This window comes from Andrena cerasifolii, chromosome 4 (assembly GCF_050908995.1).
Source record: "Andrena cerasifolii isolate SP2316 chromosome 4, iyAndCera1_principal, whole genome shotgun sequence".
In the NCBI taxonomy this organism is placed as follows: domain Eukaryota; kingdom Metazoa; phylum Arthropoda; class Insecta; order Hymenoptera; family Andrenidae; genus Andrena; species Andrena cerasifolii.
This window is the reverse complement of record NC_135121.1, coordinates 206,742-230,559: the sequence shown is the minus strand read 5'-3', so window position 1 is coordinate 230,559 and position 23,818 is coordinate 206,742. Positions and strand designations below refer to the sequence as shown.

The 23,818-nt window shown below is 41.4% G+C and overlaps 1 protein-coding gene across 5 annotated transcripts in view; it reads left to right on the top strand.

The window, feature by feature from the left end:
- Nucleotides 1–23,818, top strand: part of Grip91 (gamma-tubulin complex component 3) — a 192,008-nt gene that overhangs the window by 52,795 nt on the left and 115,395 nt on the right. For 3 of the 5 annotated variants that reach the window (XM_076810378.1, XM_076810376.1, XM_076810375.1), the window contains exons 3-4: nt 9,583–9,715; nt 23,366–23,780. In XM_076810378.1, the coding sequence (XP_076666493.1) occupies nt 9,583–9,715; nt 23,366–23,780 (548 nt within the window). Of the gene's footprint in view, nt 1–9,581; nt 9,716–23,365; nt 23,781–23,818 lie in introns of those variants that run through there. The other 2 variants (XM_076810379.1, XM_076810377.1) reach the window with 2 other exon arrangements.

Genomic DNA, 23,818 nt, shown 5'->3' with positions numbered 1-23,818 from the left:
TGAAATGGAAACTCCGACTTTTGGAGTACGAGTACCAGGTTGTCCACAAATCCGGAAAGACGAATAAGAACGCAGACGCATTATCGCGCAACCCCTCTTCTGCCTGCCTACCACTTATTCCACGAGAACTCCAGGATCCTGACTTCAAAGTCCAGATACCGAAAACAGACGCTAACACCGAGACAATTGGGCACCGTATACGACAGCTACGTCGCGACAGGGAAAACCGACCTAAGTACCGGGAGACAAGTAGCAGTTCAGACGAGATAGAAGACACCGCACGTGGGAACGTTCAACATTCTCCAATTATACACAAGAACAGATCTTTTCCCAGCTTATCTCAAGAGGTAACCATGCCAGATGAACGCCAGGAAACCATAAACACTTTTTCGCCCGCAGCAAACTCCACTCAAATCGTTCCTTTAGATAAGGACCAGACCTTATTCGACGATCTGATATCCTTTGAGGAACCGGCCGAAAATACTGTAATAGAAAATGCAAGAAACATTCAACAAGATTTATTTGGTACACCACAAGTATCAACAGAAGTCATGGATGAACCTTTACAACCCTCAATAAACCAGCTACCTGCAGGAGCCACGACCGAAGTCAGTGTGGAACAACCACCTGACAGCAGGTCAACTCAATCAAGGGTTTTCGACCGCACGCTTGACCCTTACCCATTCTTCACTACCGACACCGAGAATTCAAATGACCTTGACAATCTGGAAGAGATCCCGCTAGACCAACCACATAAGATTATCATTTCTTCAAACACCTTTACCGCTGAAGAAGGACATTATGTACACTTCATTTCTGCCGATTGCAATTTAGTAAACCCAGTTGGAAAATTATTGCTGGACACCGAAATGATTAATAAACCGAATCTTTTAGCAGCTCAACCGAAAAAGGGACGGGTGATAACAACCGACAATGGATCATTTAAAACCTTTAGTATAATAGTCTCGGATAACTTCTTTGATAATATTAAAAGAGTAGACGTGCTTAACGGATTGAAAACTCTTCAACACACCCTGGATCAAAATCAGATTAAATCATTTCGAATTTCTGCCACGGGAGACCTTCACAAAATACCGTCCAATGAATTCGTCAAGATATTAGAAGAGGTTTTCATAGGAACCTGCCTACAGATTACTTTATGCAACTGTATCATCACTATACCATCCGAAGAGGACAGACAGCACATCATTTGCGAAGCTCACGACAGTTTAATTGGAGGACACAAAGGAGTAACGAAGACCTACAAACGCATCCGATCAAAATTCTATTGGCCACAAATGCGCAACGACATTCAAGACTACATCCGAAGATGTCAAAGTTGTCAAGAGCAGAAATTAGTTCGAGCGAAAACTCGTCAGCCGATGTTGATCACCGACACACCTATAGGAGCCTTCGACAAAATTTCCTTGGATACAGTGGGACCTTTACCAATTACACCCAGCGGGAACAGACATATTCTCACTATTCAAGATAATCTAACGAAATATTGCGTAGCTGTAGCAATACCTAATATTCGAGCTGCTACAATTGCAGATGCGTTCGCTAGACATTTCATCGCAATCTACGGTACACCCCGCGCAATATTAACAGACAAAGGAACTAGCTTCATCGGAACACTTATGACAAATTTATCCGAAATATTTAAAATCAAACAAATCACAACCTCGGGATATAGACCACAAACCAACGGATCTTTAGAACGAAGTCACATTGTACTCACCGAATATCTCAAGCATTACATGGATAATTACGAAGACTGGGATTTACTAATACCGTTTGCAATGTTCTCTTATAACACATCCGTTCACGAAGCAACGAATTTCACCCCATACGAATTAATCTTTGGAAAACCAGCTCGAGAACCAAGTTCTTTCCCAACTGGCGAAAAATTAAAGTCGTTTGGAGACTACTTAATAGAATTAATAACACACATGACTAATATTCGTAATATAGCTTCCGATAACCTAAACAAAGCAAAAATTCGTTCGAAAAATTATTACGATGCTCACGCAAGACCAGCAACATTTAACAAAGGCGACTCTGTCTACGTACTCAAAGAACCGCGCACCAGTAAATTTGATCCACATTACATTGGACCATACCAGATAATAGACGTGACAGACCTGAATAACGTAGTATTACGAACGCACAATAAGTTAATCACAAAGCATCAGGACAAATTAAAACATGCCTACTCTCCATTCACAGCTGAAAACCAACCATGATCTTCGCATATTTGCTCCTGTTGCCACTCGCTGTCATTAGCGACGATCAAATCATAACACCACTCGAAGGAGACACCGGACTCTTCTATGAAAAATTACCTGATATAAGGACCTTCCAATCACAATGGCGCCTAGTCACCTCTCTAGATGTTACTCGGTACCTCAGCTATGCTCCGCATGTGAAGCATTACATTTCATCGATGAATCAACTCTGTAATCGCCACGATTCCATCAACTGCCTCAGCAAGGAATTGGGACCTCGGTTAATCAAGAAAGAAGAAAACACCGTGCATTACAGCAATCTGATACGCACTGCAATAGGTGATACCCCACATTTTAAAAAACCATCCCCACGGCGCAGCGTACCTTTTGGATTCATCGGCACTCTCAGCAAAACATTATTTGGAACTTTATCACAAGAAGATGCAGAATACTACAACCGCGAATTAAACAAAGTTTATAAGGATCAACGCGAAATTACCGAAATAATAGCTAAACAAACGCATATTATAAAAGGAGAATTTTCACTCGCACATGCAAGGTTAGTTAATTTAACTCAAATTGTATCGCAACTGACGAAAACGATGGTCATACACTCCGAAGCATTACAAGAGACACAGTCAGACATTAGCAGATTACGTTTCGAAGCATCCATCAGGGACTCTGTAATCGAAATAGAAAGAGGGTTAGACGATTATAGCACCAACCTACTGTTGCTAATAGATGCAATATTGTTAGCGAAACAAGGCATTTTACACCCTGCTATTCTGTCGCCAGAACAATTATTGAGATCAGCTCAAAAAATTAAGGAAACACTTGTTTATGAATTTCCCTTAACACCCGAAGAATTACTTATGGAACAAATTGAAAAAATAACAAATTTAAATGTAATTTTCACCAGAGGAAGGATACTTTTCGAACTCACCATACCTCTTTTAGAGCAAAAAACGTACAGCTTATATAAAATATACCCATGTCCATCGACACATAACCTTGGAACAAAAAGGGTAGTTTCGTATATCCAGCCGCAAACCCAGTACATTGCAGTCTCATCAGACGAGCAACAATATTTTTCCCCAACGGAAGAATACTTGAAGATTTGCCGGTTTCACCACAATCAATTTTTGGGCCCAACTACCCTACCAGTATACCAAGCAGATCGACAACCAACTTGTGAATCTACTCTGTTATTAAACCCCACTTCGATAAATTGGAACACCTGTACCATTAAATTGACCGCACAAGTAAAACCGTACTGGCAGACTTTAAATGTACCAGCTACATGGCTTTACTTCATGCCTGAAAATAAAAAGGCACAAATTTATTGCAAAGGAAAGAAACCTATAACGCAAAATATCGCTACCATTGGAATCCTTAAACTACAACCCGGTTGCCAAGCAACAATAGACTCGGTACAATTAAAATCATTGGAAACCATCAATACCTCACAAAACATTGAATATTATCCCTCTAAATCTTACAATTTATCAGTAATTATACCAGAAGTCACCGAACATCATTTCGAAGTATTGAAAATGAACGAGCAGAAACCCACAAAATGGGAGGATCTTCCAACAGCATTATCACTTACGGAAATAGAACAACGAGCCAGGAATTTTGCCACCTACCAAACATCCATTCGGCAGGTACAGGTCTCAACCTTTTCTTCCATTGGGGGCATAATAGTAATTCTGATCATAGTAAACACGATATTGGTCATGAAATGCAAACTTCGTCAACTCAACAATAAAACAGAGTCTCCCAAAGAAAACCAAGAAGTAACAATAAATAAACCAAGCACATCCGAAACTCACAGTCCGTGCGCCACAGTTTTCTAAAGGGATGAAACCACTCCCACGAGAATCCCTCCTCTGGGACACGTATAGTTTCAGGGTGGGGGCGCGATAAGGGTTTCTTCCCTATAAAAGCAGGGCATCAGGCCCCTTAACTCAGCACAACTCCTGCTTCTACATGTCTAAGAGCATCGCTACACAGACCACGCTAGACGAGGGAACAAGGACCATAGCAGTACAAACAGGACATCACGGATCTTGGGAAACTTCATCCCGAGTGGGTACTACACTCACACCAAGGCCGTATAACCGCAGCACGGGAGGAATTGTCAAGAGGGGCCGAAGCTCTTTGACTCGGAAGACCAGTGTCAAGTCGGTGGGCGTCCAAAAAACCGACATTAAACCCCATCGCTGCATCCCGGACTGTTTGGTGCTCCGGGAAATAACCGACGACAACATTCGTAATTGGACACCAGGCGAACAGATCGTCACGAAAAAACGCAAACATGAGGACCATCTCAGCGCGTGACCTCGGCAACACTTCCCGCTGCCTGGTCATGTGCGTGGAGGACCCCACCCTGTTCTGGGTCGCCCTGGATACGTACAGCGAGGCAGCGAAGATCATGATACGCGAATTAAACGTACACATGATGTCGAAACAACATCTATGCCTGCCAACAATGTCCAGCATCAGGCCAGGACGACTCGTAACTATAAAGTCTCCCAGGAAGGGGTGGCTTCGCGGCGAGGTCACCGCAGTAAATGGGACCATCTGCAGCATCTTCTTTGGCGATTATGGGATCACGATGGACTGCCCTGTCGCGGAATTGCGATCCTTGCCACCGCGGTTCCATGCCCTCCCCTGGCAGACAGTGAGGATCCGTCTGAGGGGCGTTAAGTTACGCTCCCGCCGACCGCTCCAGAGGACGACGCGGATCGCAGAGATGGTAATGGCGAGAAGGAAGGGCCTCCTCGCCAACATACAGTCAACACTGGACGGCTTCACGGCCACGCTGACGCTCGACCGGCTACCCGGACAACCTCCACTAGACGTCATTGACCACTGGCTGGAGCTGGGCTACGTGATACCCAGCGACGACTAAACTTTTACACCCCGCAACACCTAGCGATAAGTACACATTACATTACACTACACCCGACAATTCTTTCTCACACTCTTGTTTACAAAAGGATTTGTGGGGCGTTTTTCCTTCTTTTGAAAAGCATCGCGAGAATCGCGATGTTTTGTCTACGGGGGGAGATGTTACGTATGTGGATTTTTCCCCATACGCCGCTCTCAACCACTTTTCGAGCTCGCGTCTACGAAGGGAAAACGCCCTAAAAATCCTTTTGCTTATCACATACCACTAAGGGGGGTCATGATCTCGACCATCTGGATCACGACCATGGGAACGGGAGTGACACGACGACACCCCGAAGAATTTCCTTATATGGAAATTTCAAATGCATCCCCACTCATTTTTGGGACTATATAAACCCTTTGGTTTCTACCCTCTGCGGTTAAAAGCAGTACAGTTACGCGTAGAGTAACGTTGTGTCACGCTCGTACCGAGTCGGTTGAATTCAGTAAGATCGAGCTAAAGTCTCTGTCGGAATCACAGTTGACCCCATAGAATCCGCGAGTTCGGTTTACATTCTATTGGACACTTTGTAATAGCCGCTCGTACGCCCCGCATCGCCAGTGCGTCAACACCGAGCAAATTAGTGGTAATTTTCACACATTTATTACACTATTTAATCGCGACATTCACATTTGTACCAACTAATCTTGAATACACGAATGGTGTTCACTTCTAAATCGAGTTGATTCGTTAAACCCATCTTTTACCCAGCGATCCTTATTAAACTTAGTAGCGCTCACCCACTGATACAACTTTACCGCTCGAGTTGTATCAAATAAAAATTAAGAGTTACGAGGCATTAATAACATTTCCCGCGACTCCCTGATCTAGCATCAGGTTAGTTAGCAACCTTTCATCCAAATAAAGGAATTTTACCAACCTAGTGGCTCCCCGACTTCGCATCGGGTTCGTCCACGTGTAACCCTCCTACGGCTCCCTGATTTCGCATCAGGTTCGTCCGTATCCTACAGCTCCCTGGTTTCGCACCAGGTTCGTCTGTAAGTCTACCAACCTCCGAACAGCTCCCTGGTTTCGCACCAGGTTCGTCTGTGAATAATCCAACCTCCTAACAGCTCCTCGACTTCGCGTCGAGTTCGTCTGTGAACATCATCCTAGTGACACCCCGATTTCGCATCGGGTTCGTTCACGACGTTTCACCCTCCTGCGGCTCCCTGATTTCAAATCAGGTTCGTCCGCGCTTGACTCCATTCCTAGAGGCTCCCTGATTTCGCATCAGGTTCGTCCTCGCCGTCAATAATCCAAGCGGCTCCCTGATTTCGCATCAGGTTCGTCCGCGCACCTTACTAACAAATTCGTTAACCATATTCCTTGGGAAATACCCTTCTCGCCGGCCTCTCGCGTTGCCGCAGCCCCGGCTCGTAACATTATCGAAGGTTGCTACAGCGTCCACGGTACTGGCCAAGAGTGGATTCTAATTTTAACAAAATTCACCAATGTACAGTATCAAAATATTCATCTTTTAATAAAAAAATTCATTTTTAGGTTTGAAAAATAGAAATAGTTCAATTAAAATGTACGGAAATGTAAAATGAAAACAAGAAATTATTAATGTACATTTTTCTTTGTTAAAGAAGTTACAGAAGAATTTTTATTAACTCTTTTTATGTAGAATTTAGATGGTATATCTGAAAAATCGAAGAACCATAACGGGTAATTATCATTTTTCGCGATATAATCGGATCAAGAATATTAAGACAAGAATGTAAAATTTATTTAAATGAAACTTTATATTTATAAAGTTTCATTAAAATCCATTTTGCCGTTTAAACGTAATCGTGTTAACAAATATACGAGATATTTTTAAAAAAAGCTCTTTTCTAAATAGTCAAAACGTGATCAGGAGGTCTTAAAATGTGATTTACGTAACAAAATTTTTTCCAAATTTGTTTCATTACAACAGTATTGTACATACATCAGAACGTGAAAAGTGTATCTCGAGGCACTCAAGATCGCGCGCGGCGCGTGTCGCTTGCACCTCACTTTGGATCACAGCGTTTCAAGAGCGAGAGAGAAAGACACACATTCGTTTTCTCTCTCGTCTTCCCGACGTTGTCCGAAGCGCCGAGCTCACGGACACGCAGCTCCGGCGTAGTGTACGTGCGTGGTGGGGGAAATTCTCGAGGAAACCCGTCCTCATTCTGGTATCACTGCCGGGGGCACCTCTGCCTTGCTGGTACGCTGAACGCCCGCCTCCATAGCTACCAGACTCTAACGATCGCAGTCGGAAACAGAAGGAAAGGAGAAATCCACTGCGATCGTCAGAGTCTGGTAGGTATGGAGGGGGGCCGTTCAGCGTAGCAGCAAAGCGGAGGAGCCCCTGGTGGCTCGCGAGCCACCAGTTAGTCAACCCAGATTTAGGTCATTAAAATTAATTTCTGTAGGCGGGTTTTCTAAAAATCACCGAAAGCAGGTAACTTTGAAGATTTGTATTTTTTAAACAATTTCGAATCTGCAAAAATGAGGACTTAACCCTTCCTAATTTCATATGGACTACCATATATTTCAATATCATGAAAATCCGAGACATCGAGGATTTTAGAAAAGTATCACATCTGCTTCTATCTTCCACGCGGAACGCAATGCACTCCAAACTCCCTATGATGTGCGGAAGAAAACCGATAACGGTTGGCTCAGGCCATGTGCCTTCGCCGGCATTTCTGAGTCCGTTCGCATACGCCAAGTCACCACGAATGACACGTCCACACTAGCATATGCGTTTACGCTCATATCAGAATATTCGTGCGTACTCAGTCTGCTCAGCATATATTCATTCAGGTCGGGACCCGGCTTTAACGATACGTTTATTCGTTTCGTTGATTCAGTACAGAAGAGGCCGTGCTCGCAGCGTGCCGTGGTTTTGTTGTTAGCGGTGTCACAAAAACCGCGCGGATCACGCGGGGCTCAAGTGGGCAGCTCGCGGCGCGAACAGTTAGCCATTGCGAACCACCTGTCGGGAAGATCGTTCCTTCGCGACGTATAAACAATCCATTGTTGGTATAGACAATTCTTTTGCATTTGCCCAAACAGTCCGGTAATTATTAACTTTTTTTATGACGGTCCTGCCTTGCAAAAAACGGGGCTCTTACCTCTTTGCGACCGCCGCGTGTTTTCAGACCTACTATTTCTTTACAAGGCTTTCCACTGTATCGAGCTTGTCGCACGGATATGTTTTAATGCCCCGCAACGTTCATTGCGTCCTAGACCCCTTTTTGCTGTGCGTGTTCCCGAATATCACTATTACTCTGCGGACCCCATTAATCGCGCTATGAGTGAGTTGGACCAGTGCCCTGCCAATATTGATTTGTGTTTGGACTCCCTAACTAAGTTTAGGGCCATACTTTTGAGGAGTCTGTCATCTCCCCTATCTCCTTAATGTCCGCTCATTGGTTTAGTCTTGTTGCTTGTTTGTAGACTGTTACGTTTGTGTTCTTTATATCTTGTTTTCTTTATCTATATTTTAATTTTATATTTTATACTTCTTGTACATTATGTTTATATTTTGTAGTCTAAAGGGTTCTCCCGTTTATATAATAATAATAATAATAACTTTCGGCATTCTTCACTGATTTTGATGACCTTGAAATATGTTGTCAAGATCATTCTGAGTAACTTTTTCTTATAGATGTTACATCCGCTTGGCCTTAGTTTCTGAGATATTCGCACAAAACTTTAGTTTTCAGGTTATAAGTACACTTCATTCCCGGGAAAAATATTGCGTAAAATAATAACCAACGATTGTTTGGAGCTAGGACCCAGCTCTTATCATCTAAATAAACTCCCCGTGCTCCCGTTCACAACATGACCAAGCACACACAAATCGATAATTGGTTGCGGATAGATTTGCTTAGGCCCCCTCCCCACACGGTCACGATGGGGTCTCCATCTTTTGGGAGATTTAAGATAAAAAATGTGTTTCAGAAATAGATTGTCATAGGGATTTCAACCAGCAACTCGTGTTTCGGGAGTATGTTCCTGATACACATTTTTTATCTTAAATCTTCCCATAGTTGGCGCCCCCTGCACTGGGGCCGTTAAATCATTCCGGCCTCAACAAACTACCGATCAGAGTTTTTTGGAATATCTCGTAAAGTAAAGCCGAGCGGTGGTAACATGTATAGGGATAAGTTGTTCAGGATGGTGACCTTGACAACATATTTTATAGTCATCAAAATCGGTGAGGAATACCTCAAGTAAATAATTACCCGAATTGATCTCGAAAATATTGACGTAAAAAACGCGTTAATGTCGTACACAGCATAGACATCCCTTGTCCTAAAATCATAATAGCGTCATTCAAAGTATTAAATTATCTGTAAAATATTGTGTATTATTTTGCTATAAGTTGTAATATATGTAAGAAACATTATTTTTATTCATTAGCCTCTGAGGAACAGACTGCGGAATCTTACATTTCTTTTGAATATGTGCCAATCAAGAGACCAATTGAAGGAAAGAATTTTCTCTGCGCCTGACTTAAAATTACGTTTATGCTCATCAGTTCCATCTACCAGCGGTACGTAATACGCACAGGTCCACAACCGGATTTTTTAGTTTAAAGAAATCATGTTGTAATTTATGGGCAATCTGTATAAAGGACTTGTTGCCGTAAATGATGTGTAAATAACACTAGGTAATAATTCAAGTAGTGTAAACGTTGTTAGAGAAATTCGATTCCGTTATACAGTAGAGTGAGTCGCCGAATAAAGTACGTAAGTGGAAATTTGTAATGAGTACAGCGTGTGGTTTAACAAAATTCGATTTCATATATATTAACATGTATTGTTAAGGGGGTAGACACGGGTAATGCAGCGCGCTGTATACCGACACAATCTGGCCCGAAACATGGGTATGGGATTTTTCATTTTTCGTCTTTATATGTGCAGATTTTGGGCTGGACTCATTCGAAAGAAGAAGGTTCAATGCGGAGCGCTCTGCTCACGATTCAATGAGATTGTGTTGATATCTAATAATATGAGTGTCCAAAGTAGAGCAAAAGTCGACAAAATACACCCGCAGAATCCAAGTCTGTTTAGGTCACTAAAAGAGTTTTGTGACTGAAATGGTGAGCAGAGTGCTCCGCATTGAACCTTCCTCTTTCGAATGAGTCCTATCTCAGCCCAACAATCTGCTTATACAGGGTGTCCCACTTAGGAATGGACAGCGCGATATCTCTTAAAGTATTGTCGATAAAAATATAAAAAAATAGGGAATTGCATGGTTCGAGGGGGCCCATTTATTAGCGCGAACGAATTTTGTTTTCGATTATTATTTTAAAAGATACGATGGTCAAGTTCGGTTTTTCAAATGGAACTATTTTTTTTGAAGACCTGAGTTGATAGTGCGTTCCAAGACAAATTCAATAAGCTTTAATGTATACACTTTATTTCCACTAGTTTTTAAGATATTGCGCTTGCAAATTTACTGATTTTCACTGCAAAAAACCCCTCTGGAATGGCAAAAACCGGGGGCGGTCTTACTGACGCCACGGGTGGCACTGCCTGTTCAAATGGATACTTACCTGCCAAAGGTCTACGCCAGAAATGGCAGGCCCAAAGGCTGGACAATTCTTTTCCGTCAGAAATGCTACTTAGGTAGGTACATCTGCGGTATCGAGAAGCGCATCGTTACTTTTATTTCGCACTTGCTTCTACGCTCGGATGGCCGGTTCTTTTGTGAGGGATGCAAATCCGATTGGTTCTGATACAATCTGCTCCCTATGGTTGAAATTTAGTCTAGCAACTTTCACTCCTCCTAACCTAACCACTCCAACTTATATCCCTCCCAAAAGAACCGGCCATCCGAGCGTAGAAGCAAGTGCGAAATAAAAGTAACGATGCGCTTCTCGATACCGCAGATGTACCTACCTAAGTAGCATTTCTGACGGAAAAAAATTGTCCAGTCTTTGGGCCTGCCATTTCTGGCGTAGACCTTTGGCAGGTAAGTATCCATTTCAACTAGAGACCACGGTATGGTACGTGTAGTAAAAAGACACGTGTACACGGGTACACGTGTATTACATATATCCGTACCTCGATCCGTGTAGCTTTTAGTACACGGGTACCCGTGCACTATTTCACGTGTATTTAAATACACGTGTATCAACGTATTTGTGTATTTTGATCAGAATTGGGCATTAACTACGGGAGAATGGGCAATGGCGGTCACTTAAGCAATAAGTGTAGTAAAACCGAGTGATGTTTCTCAATTTTAAGGATTATCGTTGCGTCTAAAAAGAAGCTCGCTTATTACCAGTAATGCCTTAATTTTTTGTATCAAAATAGGTAATCGATTAAATAAATCTTGTTAATTTTATAATTGTGTTATTAGTTACAATCTGAAAATTTGTAAAACCATACTTTCCGCATATTATTCTAGTAAATATATTTAAATACATTAATTCTTTTATGAATTTCGCAATCCCCCAGAGTTCTGGGATATCTATAGATATTAAAAATCAGACGAATCAAAATACGGATACGTTAATATACGTGTATTTATAAATACACGAGTATCTAAATTCACGTGTATTTAAATACACGTGAAATAGTGCACGGGTACCCGTGTACTAAAAGATACACGGATTCAGGGACAGATACGTTTAATACACGTGTACACGTGTATTTAAATACACGTGAAATAGGGATATCTAATTTCAACAGGCAGTGCCACCCGTGGCGCCAGTAAGACCGCCCCCGGTTTTTGCCATTCCAGAGGGGTTTCTTGCAGTGAAAATCAGTAAATTTGCAAGCGCAATATCTTAAAAACCAGTGGAAATAAAGTGTATACATTAAAGCTTATTGAATTTGTCTTGGAACGCACTATCAACTCAGGTCTTCAAAAAAAATAGTTCCATTTGAAAAACCGAACTTGACCATCGTATCTTTTAAAATAATAATCGAAAACAAAATTCGTTCGCGCTAATAAATGGGCCCCCTCGAACCATGCAATTCCCTATTTTTTATATTTTTATCGACAATACTTTAAGAGATATCGCTCTGTCCATTCCTAAGTGGGACACGCTGTATACTCGCACGTATATCCTTACCGTGACATGAAGTATACTGACCATCTGACCTTAGAGCGAAAGAGGGTGGCGGGTAGCTTCGAATTTTCGCGGTTTCATACCGCGTATTATTCTTGGAAGTGTACCTCCGATCATAATAACAATATGTTTTTGGCGTGGTGATAACGCAATGGTCACGCAGGTTTCGACTTGCATACTGCATATTATTCACGGGAGTGAGCGAGGGCGATCTGACCTAAGGGTGATACTTCCAACATTACAGCTGTGTGGCTATGCAGGTTTCGACTTGAATTTTCTACGCGTAATACCTCCCTGTGTTTTGTCTGAAGACGAAGAGTGAGAGAGAAAGATGCATATCGTACCTCTCTCTCACTCCTTGTTTGCCACTATCGCGGGGGTGATCTGACCTTGAGCCGAATAGAGGGTGGCGGGTTGTTTTGAATTTTCGCGCCTCCGACAACGCGTGATGAGTCATCGGCGGTATCCCCTCCCGCGGTCACGAGTCGCGTTCCCCTACCCCGTATCACCCCCTCGCCGATCGGCGCGGTACCCCTCGCCTTGCTTCACCCCCTCACCCTGGGTTGATCCAGAATCGGCCTATTATGCCTACTAAACAACAAACAGGAAAATATTTAGGTTTTTAAAAACCTTGTAAATGGGCCCTGTTTCGTGTCGAGCAGGTACTTAGACACGTGCTTTGAAGCTCTTCCCTATCTGTTTTGTGACTTCCTCATTCTCGAGGTTATATGTATACTATGTTATACGTGTACTTTACAAAATCATCAATTTTCTGGGAATACGTTACGAACATATGTACTTATACATACTTGTAGTTATACAATAATTGGATGATGAAGACTCCCAACATAAATCAGAAAAACGATGTAATTGTTATAATTCGTGTTATGAAAGTTGAGAGGGAAGCAGTTGTTGAACTTACAACCGGTAAATGTTATATCAATGACGCGGAAACATTACCTGCAATATTACCTGCTGGCCCTTATTACCCGCACTTACCTTACATGCATTAAAAAAACTTGTAACATCAAAGATGTATAAAAAAGTCCTTTTATAAACAAATGTGAAATTTATTTTAAAAAATTTGACTCCAGAGAGAAGTTATTATTTTTTGTCCATTTCCCTATACCCATCGAACACTGTGCCTCGGTGTCAAATTGACACAGTAGTAAAAGATCGATGAAATGACGAGGTAAACACATATTTTTCGATTTTTTTTTATTCAAATAGATGAGTTAACATTTACATATTAGATTTTGTACAACATTCGCATGAAATAAAACGATGCCCAGGACATACTGCTTGTTCACAAGAATCACAACGGGTACTATGTACATTTGCATTTCGTTTTTTCTCGCACATATGACATCGGGCTCGTTTTTTGTGGGTGGAATATACGTTAGACTATTACGACAAGTTGGTACAATCATTTGCGGTATACCTTGTATTTGTTCAACAAGTGCAGCCTGACCTAATATAGGATTGCACCAGAGAATATCCAATGTTAATAAAAAAAAGTCGTCAACGAGATTTTTTATTCTGATTCCATTTTGCATTGAGTGAGGCAAATATTATGAAAGCATTGGATGCTGATATGTCTAACATATTAGCAAAAACTGCCATTGGCCATCTATTTGTTTTTCGCTTACATCGGTACGTGCCAACCATCTCATCGAGGACATCGACGTCTCGCTTTGTAACATTATAGTTCTTTATAATCTCAGGGTTTTTATCTCTTTCCGTATTTATTTTTTTTTATGTATGATATGTACTGACTGAGTAGTTTGACAAATCGTCTTCTTCTCGGTACATAAGATACCATTGTAGCTTTGAGTTTGTGGTAAAAAGCAATTTCAGAATGATGAAGTGGCTTCTTCTTCATATGGACGGGAACTTCGTGCCCTCTCTTTCGTTCCCTCTCGCTCGCTCTAAGGTTTTCTCACTCGCGACATTGACGACTCGGAATAGTGTCCGCAACGTGCCGTACGCCCGCCGCCAGCCCGGTTCGTCGGGTCTATAACGAGTGTGTACGATTTTACTCTCAACTCCGATTCGAAGCAGACTGCCATTATTTTCATGTTTTGTGCTCCGCATCGCTTACATGTAATTTTTATACGTACTTATATTTTCACTTCGAACTTCAATGTTTTTGTTTTGTTTTGCTTTTTGACCGTACTAATGATCGAGTCGATGCACTGTAATAAACACACGAGAAACTCCACGACAGAACGTAAGAGTATATGTGTCCTATTGACACACAGGGACTCTTTCGTAACAAATTTGATTTGTAGCTTTGACATAATTATCTGTCATCACAATACTAAGCATATGTGCTTCGCGTTAAAAAAATAAAAGTCATGAAGTTTCGGGCAAATTTACCCACACATAACAGCACAATATAACTTATTACGCGAAAACTGTGTCAAAATGACACGAGGGACGGATGTGGGTTAAATGATCCAGTAAGATGTATGTATGTATGTGTGATTTATTGATTCCCCTCAGGGTTACATGTCTCCTTTACATTTTCCTTAACCTAATCTTATCCTATCCTTATCCTAAGTCCTTATCCTACTTCCATCGCACTCGCCTCGCTCGCTCTCCCTCTCCGCTCTCCCGCTCGCCGCCCCCCCCCCTCTATCCACGCTCTTATACTATTCCCATTTATCCCGCGCCTGCCGTTTTCTCCTCTTAAAACTACGCCTTTTCCGCTCTCGTCTCCTCTCCTTTCCTCCGCCTTCGACTTCCATTTCCTTTCTTTCACTCCATTCCTCCTTTCATTCATTAGTTCCTTTCTCCCTCCCTCCTTCCCTCTCCTTTCTTCCCGTTTCCTCTTTCCCACTCCCGTCTCATTTCCTCTATCCTCTTCATTCATTCCTCTCCCTTACCTCCTTCATCCAATATTTCCTTTATCATTTCCCCTATTCCTCTCTCCCCTCCCTCTTCTTCCCTTGCACATCTCTCTAAAACGTGTTCCCACGTCTCTTCTTCCCCCCCGCATACCCTGCATCTCCTCTCCTCTTCCTTCTCCCAGTACCTCCCCCCCCCCTCATTTCGTTCCCCAGCCTAAATCTTGCTATCCTCCTGCACCTCCCTTCACTCCATCCCGCTGCCAGATATTTCGGAATCCCCTTTGCTACTATCTCCCTGTACCATCTGTTGTATTTGGACTCCCTTATTTTTTCCCTTCTCTCCTCTGCCTGTCTCCTGCTGTCTTCTTTCTCCATCTCTTCGTACCCCCCTCTTTCCCTTTCCCTTTCGTTACCTTCACTCCCTCCTCTCTCCATCCTAAACTCCTTTCTCTCTATTTCCCACCTAGACAACTCTCTCCCCTCCTCCCTCTCCCTCTCCTTCACCTCTTTCAGACATAATCTGGCCAACTCCCCTCCCTCTCCCCTGCTCAGCTTCTCCTCGTATCTCCACGCCCTTCCCCCCGCCCACGTCCTCAGCTTTTCCCTCTTTGTCTCCTCCCTCACCATATATCCTGGCGTCCTCCAGTCTACCCCCAACGACCATCTTATGAACCTTTCCTGTACCCTCTCTACCTCCTCCCTCTCCTTCCACCCCCATACCTCCGCCCCGTACCCCAAAACCGTCCACACCAGCGCATCGAACAGCCACATCCTCCTTCCCCAGTCCTTTCCAAATTTCCTTTTTCCAATTCCCCAGACCTGTCTCATTACGACCCCTGCCTTTTTCACCCTGTCCTGTATGTGCGCCTCATGTCCCCCGTTTTTCTTGAACACATACCCTAAATACTTAAACTCCTTTACTTCCTCAATCTCCCTTCCTTTCCATTTCCATTCCACCTTTCTGTCTCTCCCTCCCCCTTTTCTGAACCTTACCACCTTCGTCTTTGCCACATTAACCTCTAGGTTCTTTCCCTCCATGTATCTTTCTAGCCGCCTTATCATACACTCCATCTCTTCCTCTTTTCCCGCCAGTAACACTAGGTCATCCGCATATGCCAGGGAGCATATCCTCCTGCCTCCTATTCTCACCCCTCCCCAATTCCCTTTATTTAGCTCCTCCTCCACATCCGCTATCAGCAGGTTGAATAGTATGGGGCTCAGCGGGCACCCTTGCCTTAGCCCTCTCGATGTCCAGAATCCCTCCCCTATCTTCCCTCCCACCTTTACTCTGCTAATTGTCTCCCTATATATTTCCTTAACCCTCTCCCTCAACCCCTCCCTTACCCCTCTCTTCTCCATTGCCTCCCATAATTTACTCCTGTCCACCGTGTCGAACGCAGCCTTCAGGTCCACGAACAGCGCTACCAGTTTACCCTTGCCCCTTCTGGTTTGCTTCCCTATCATGTGATTTAGCACAAAAATTTGGTCCACTGTTCCTCTCCCTCTCCTGAACCCTGCTTGATTTTCCGGGATCATCCCCTTCCCTTCCACCTCCTGTTCCAGTCTCTCTCCCAGCACCGCTGCATACACCTTATACAGGGTCGGCATAAGCGTAACTCCCCTGTAGTCCTGCACCCCAGTCCCCCTTCCCTTCTTCACCAGTGGCGCTATTAACCCCTCCTTCCACCCCTGCGGCCATCCTTCTCCCTCCCATACCCCCCTGCAAATCTCCCATGCTGCCTCTGCCCCCTTCTCTCCGCCAAATTTCCAGGCTTCGTTTGGTATCCCGTCCCTTCCTATCGCCTTTCCCTCCTTCAGTCTCCTCAATACCTTTCTTATTTCATCTTTGCTTATTCCTTCTTCCTCTCCCTTCCTCATACTCCCCTCCCCTCCCATCCTTACCCTGTTTTCCACTCCCCCTAGCAGTCACATGAAATATTCCTTCCACTCCTCACTCTTTATCTTTTGGTCCACCCGCTTCCTTTTTTTCCTTCCCCTGTTCACTATCTCCCATACTTTGTTTTCCGTTTTCGCTTCCGCTACCTCCCTTATCATCCTCTCCCTCTCGTCCCCTTTTTCCTCTCGCACAGTTCTTTGTACTCTCTCCTTTTCCTTTTGTACTCTTCCCTCGATCCCTCCCCCCCTCTCCATCTCCTTAGCCCTCTTCTCACCTGCCTCTTCATTTCCCTGGTTTCTCCGTCCCACCACCCCTCCTTCCGCCTTTCCTCCTTGTCCCCCTTCTCCTCCCCTTTCCTCATCACCTCCTTAATCCTTTCTGTTATCTTACTCACTGCCTCCTGTATCCCTTCCCCTTCTATGCCATCCAGATCCAGTAAGATAACATTACAGATTTGATGTCCTAAAGATTCGGTTTCGCCGGCTACTTTTGGGAGATTTAAGATAAAAAAAAAAGTGTAAATCTCTGTCCGCGTCCGTTAATCTAATCTATCCCTAACCAACTATTGATCACAGTTTTGTACGAATATCTCGAAAATTAAAGCCGACCGCCGGTTACATGTATCGAGATTTACTTGTTGCCGCTACGGAATCTGGTGGCGAAAATCAAAAGCAGTTAGTATATCGGGTTACTTGTCACATGTAATATACGTTGTCAGTATCGTTTTAAATCATTTAAAGTATTCATTCTTTTGATACGCTGGATATTTGACAAAAGAAATATGAAAGATTCATCGGGAGTTAGGTTTCCACCAAAGGAAACTGAAAGCAAAATGTATTGTTGCGTATATAGGCTGTAATAGAAAAGCTTATGTTTACACTACAGATCGCTTCCATTATTTTGACATTCTCTGAAAGAATTTACGGCAAACATTATATTTTTTTCAATATTTATCTCTACCATCGATTTTGTCGACAATTCTTCATCACCATGTTGTGGGATATCAAAAGCCATAAAACTTTGAATTGAACTTTTTTCAATATCTTTTGCGGTTTCGCAGATATCACTGTCCAACAGCCATTTTGGTCTGTAATATTCAATAGCTGTTTCTTATAGATTTTCGTTCGCTGAAAACGAATCTGCAAACCGTTTGTCTCCATCACCCTCAGTTTTTAAGAAATTCGATTTTGTAAAAAAAAACTGCAAAGGGTATAGCCGGTTAAGATGGTCAAATGTGCCCTTGAACCGAATTCGACTCACGATGAATCATTCGAAAGATTATTAAAAAAGAAACATTTGTGGCAATTTTCAACTTCGTATCTCCACCCGGAGGGTAGTAAAGGGCAAAAATAGGAAAACAGGTTTTTGCCGAATATCTCCTATACTAGGGGAAGAACAAATTTGAAAAAAATCAGAGGCATTTCTGTTATCGGGGCACATATTAGAGAATTGTTTCAGATTTTTAAATTAGAAAACCAAGCTGTGAAAAATAAAAAACGCCAAAATATGCTGAAAAATGCCGATTGTGTATCGAAGCAGTCTTGGCACTATAATTATATTTTTACTGTAAGTACGTATCATTGTTACTATTGTCCTGAATTTTTTCAGATTTTTCAATTTGGTGCGCCGCAGTGAAAAAAATTAAAAACCGATTTTTTCGTCGTTTATCCGTGTCAGAGTAACTTATACGTCGAATTGCTTCATGAAATAAGTGTTTTATGCGATCTTCAATGTTTATACGTACAGCAAAGCAAAACATCATAGGAATTAAAGAAACTGAAAAAATCGAATCATTTGAAACTGTTATGCGCCTTTCATTGTAAAGTATCTACCGTATTTTTCAACGGCGTCGGTGGCGCAGCAGTAGAGTGTTGAGCTGTTATACCGCTGCAAACTTTTTAAACGCAGGTTCGAGCCTCGAACTTCCAAGTTCCTATTAGGCTTAGTTTTTTTTTCGTTAATTACATATATTTCCTAACTTTACGACACAACGATCAATATTTATTTTCAAATGTTTTAAAAATATTTGAAAAACATATTAACCTGAAATATACGTTATCCTGTCAATTACGGCATTGTTTAACAATTCCTACATTATATTAATATGTGAAATTGGTTTTCAAATCTCTTACCTTTAACAATTATGGATGGATGGCAACAAAAATCGTGTCTGATGTATTCAATTGTCATCGCTGTCTTCATTAATTACTGGTGTCACTTGTTCACTGGTGAATATTTTACTAAGAATTTCTGCAGCTCTCACAATTTTTTGAAAGGTGCCGAGCATGCGATAATAAATTATTGCAGCTATGTGTGAACAGCACCCGACGGTGCGGTTACCATTTGCACATTCACGACAATAGCGCTTTATTCCGGAATAGCCTATTGAGTTTGGTGTGTAATCAATATAACATCTGTAGGTTTTGCTGTTATAATATGTCGTGATCTTACTTCGAATTTAATAATATTCTTTCTCTCTTTAACACAACGAAGATTAATATTATTCTCTTCATCCATCAATTCTGCTAAATATGAGATTGGTTGAGACAATTGATAGGAGCCAGTAAACAGAATTTTGAGATCTTTCTCTGTCATTTCCGGAAACTCCAAACTCATATTTACGCATATTTCAGGTTAATATGTTTTTCAAATATTCTTAAAACATTTGAAAATAAATATTGATCGTTGTGTCGTAAAGTTAGGAAATATATGTAATTAACGAAAAAAAAACTTAGCATAAAAGGAACTTGGAAGTTCGAGGCTCGAACCTACGTTTAAAAAGTTTGCAGCGGTATAACAGCTCGACACTGTACCGCTGCGCCACAGACGCCGCTGAAAAATAAGGTAGACACTTTGCAATGTACGGCGCATAACAGTTTCAAATGATTCGGTTTTTTCAGTTTCTTTAATTCCTATGATATTTTGCTGTACGTATAAACATTGAAGATCGCATAAAACACTTATTTCATGAAGCAATTCGACGTATAAGTTACTCTGACACGGATAAACGACGAAAAAATCGGTTTTTAATTTTTTTAACTACGGCGTACCAAATTGAAAAATCTGAAAAAAATTCAGGACAATAGTAACAATGATACGTACTTACAGTAAAAATATAATTATAGTGCCAAGACTGCTTCGATACACAATCGGCATTTTTCAGCATTTTTTGGCGTTTTTTATTTTTCACAGCTTGGCTTTTCTAATTTAAAAATCTGAAACAATTCTCTAATATGTGCCCCGATAACAGAAATGCCTCTGATTTCTTTTTCAAAATTTTTCATCCCCTAGTATAGGAGAAATTCGGCAAAAACGTGATCATCTATTTGTACCCTTTACTACCCCCGGGTCGAAATACAAAGTTGAAACTTGGTACAAATGGTTCTTTTTTTATAAGCTTTCGAATGACTCATCGCGAGGTGAATTCGGTTCAAGGGCACATTTGATCATATTAACCGGCTATACCCTTTTCAACTTTGAACATCTTTTGTGTCGAAACAGTAATAGTTATTTGGTTGCTTGTTGCGTCAAATTATTCTATAAAACCTCTCGAATACAGCGATATAAGTTATTGGTGCATTGTGAACATTTAAATATATTTAAACAACGATCAAAGGGAGAAGAACACCCGAAGTGCACCCACTTTTGCAGATATCTTGAAATTTATTTCCAAAACTAAGGGTCTAGGAGAAAATCTGACTGCTTCACGCGACGCGGCAGACATTTTTCCTTCGGAAAGCATCAACAGAAGTGGTAAGACAAATTTTGTTTTCAATACAGAAGCGAAATAGTCTGACAAAACGTGTGGCATCAACAGTGGTAGTCAACAGCGGCGCGCGATACACTGCCGCTTGGCGTCACGCAATCGCTTAACGCGCGTGACTACCACTGTCGACAGCACACGTTTTGCCAAACTATTTCGCTTCTGTGTGGAAACGAAACGTGACTTACCACTTTTGTTGATGGTTTCCGAAAGAAAAATTTCTGCTGCATTGCGTGGAGTAATTAAATTTTCTCCTAGACCCTTAGTTTTTAAAAAATATAGCAAGATATCTGCAAAAAATGGTGCATTTCGGGTGTCCTTTTCCCTTTGATCGTTGCTTAAACATATTTAAATGTTTATAATTCAATAATAACTTATATCGTTGTGTTCACGAGGGTTCATAAAATAATTTGACAGACCGTGCAACCGAATAACTATTATTGTTTGAACACAAGAAATGTTCAAATTTGAAAATTCGCATTTTTTTTTTCAAAATCGAATTTCTCAAAAACTGAAGGCGATGGCGATAAACGGTTTGCGGATTCTTTTTCAGCGCACAAAAATCTATAAAAAAAAAAACAGCTATTGAATGTTACAGAACAGAAAAAAAGTTTAATTTTGTTGGACACTGTATTCAGAACTAATTTTTTAGCCTGTCTTCGCCAGGCATTAATATCCTATGCAGTGTGTCCGCGGGAACATTGAACAGCTGGATATCTCCTAACGTATTGAAAAAAAAATATATATTTATGTGAAATTGCAAGGTTCGAGGGGCAAATTTATTAGCACAGATGTTTTTTTCCCCTTTAAAATAATAATATTTTAAAAGATACGATGGTCAAGTTCGGTTTTTTAAATGGAACTTTTTTTTAGAGATCACTTGATAGTGCGTTCCAAGACAAATTCAATAACCTATAACGTATACACCTTATTTCCACTGTTTTTCGAGTTATTGCGCTTGCAAATTTACTGATTTTCACTGGAAGCAAACCCACTGTTCGCGCCACGGGTGGCACGCGTTGGGCATTGCCTGTCGAAACAGATACCTGCCAAAGGTCTACGCCAGGAATGGCAGGCCCGAAAGGCTGGACAATTCTTTTCCGTCACGAATGCTAGGTAGGTACATCTGCGGTATCTAGAAGCGTACCGTTAATGTTTCAAAATGTCAAAAAATTTATTTCGAGTTTGTACGCAAGGAGAAGTAGGAAAATATGATACTATTTTATCATTCATATGACAAATGTTGTCGAAACGTTCTTGGAGGAATAATAAATTAATAATCGTACAGTGCGAATGTATTTTCGCCTGGCTCTGAGTCCGCTTTTGCCCCGACGCACGCGAGAAAGATGCCATAAACATAGTAATTAAAAGGTATTATCCACCGTCAATTCGCCTCGTGGAGAGACACAGGAAGAAAGGGGTTAGCTCGCTGTCGACGCGTGGTCCTCCCTAAAAATTCGAAAAGATCCCTTATCTCTCGAGTATAAACACGCGCTCCAAAATCAAGTGATCTTTTTTTAAAAAAAGTAGCGCCATTTAAAACACCGAACTTGACCATCGTATCTTTTAAAATAATAATCGAAAAAAATCGTCTTGGCTAATAAATTTGCCTCCTTAAACCATGCAATTCCATATAATTTTTTTTTCTTTTTTTCTCCAATACGTTAGGAGATATCCAGCTGTTCAGTCTTCCCACGGACACCCTGTACATATAAACTAAATAATAGACCATAAATACACAGATGCAAGTGATATGTAGGAGTAAAGAGTACATTTGCGTTAAAAAACACATTTTTTGTCAGTCTTTTCGGCGATGCGCGATGTGCATTCGCGTGCACGCGTGGCAGAGAAATTCCGGCATAGCGCGCACAAGATCGCTTTCGACGTGCGCATCGTAGTAAAAGTCGACCTCTTCAAGTGCTCCAAACTGCTCGAAAATACGAGAAACTTATAAATCTGACCAGTGGGTACGTCGTTCTGCAACAAATCGGCCTTGTGCGTCGAAAAAAACGTGCGCGACGCGCCGTTGCACTGGTGGGACCCTGCCTTTAACCGGCTGTACTCTTTACTGCACGATGATAATAACTGCTCCGACATTCTTAGTCTGGTTGGCTTCAACTTTCAAGTTGAGCCACTTCGTAACAAACAGCTATTTCACATTAGACTCATTAGGTCGAATCTGATGGAGACTGACCCAGTGAATAGAATTTGTAACTCAGCCAACCAGTTGACCTTAAACGCTGATATTTTTTTGCCGACTTCTTGCGCAAATTTAGAACTAAAATTACTATTCTGTTAACGGCTTCAACACGGATAATGATTTGCCCTGCTTAGGTGTTAGGTATTTTCGATGTCAATGTTTTACACTTATTAAGGGCTTTATCGCAACTTATTCTTTGTATAAGTGGAATTTTTTCCGTGCAATTATACTAAATAAATAAATAAGGCGTGCTAAGGAAATTCATCTAATCGTAAAGTAGCTTTATCGGCACCCTGTGTTTTGTAAATCATTTAATAATACCTTATACTGATTCTTTTCATCAAATAATTAGTTTGTTTGTTTAAAACGTGCAATACACAACTTTTTTTCATTATTATATTATGTTTAGGACAGATATCGGAAATGTATTTACCGTCACAAATTGTATCTGTAGATGACGCAGATAAAAATACAAGAGATTCTTTAATGAATCAGAATAAAATATTTGGTGAAGAATACATTTCTGAAAGCATATTGGTCCAGGATCTTATATATTCCTTCCAAGGCATTGAGGGAAAGGTATTAAAATTGGATTCCAATTGCGGGTTCCAAATGGACCCAATGATGAACATTGATAGATCACGGAAACAAGCTACCTTGAGATTGAGTGAACTTGGATATTTATACAATATAATACAAAAAGGTTTAGAAAGAATTTCAGCTGCTGCGAGTGGACAAGTGGCTGATAGTTTTGTTGCAGCAATGCATTCTGAGCTATCAGAGTATTACAGATTTATAGCTATTATTCAAGAAGAAGTAAACAGGTATCGTTTAAAGTTTAATGTAAAGATGCACAGTATTT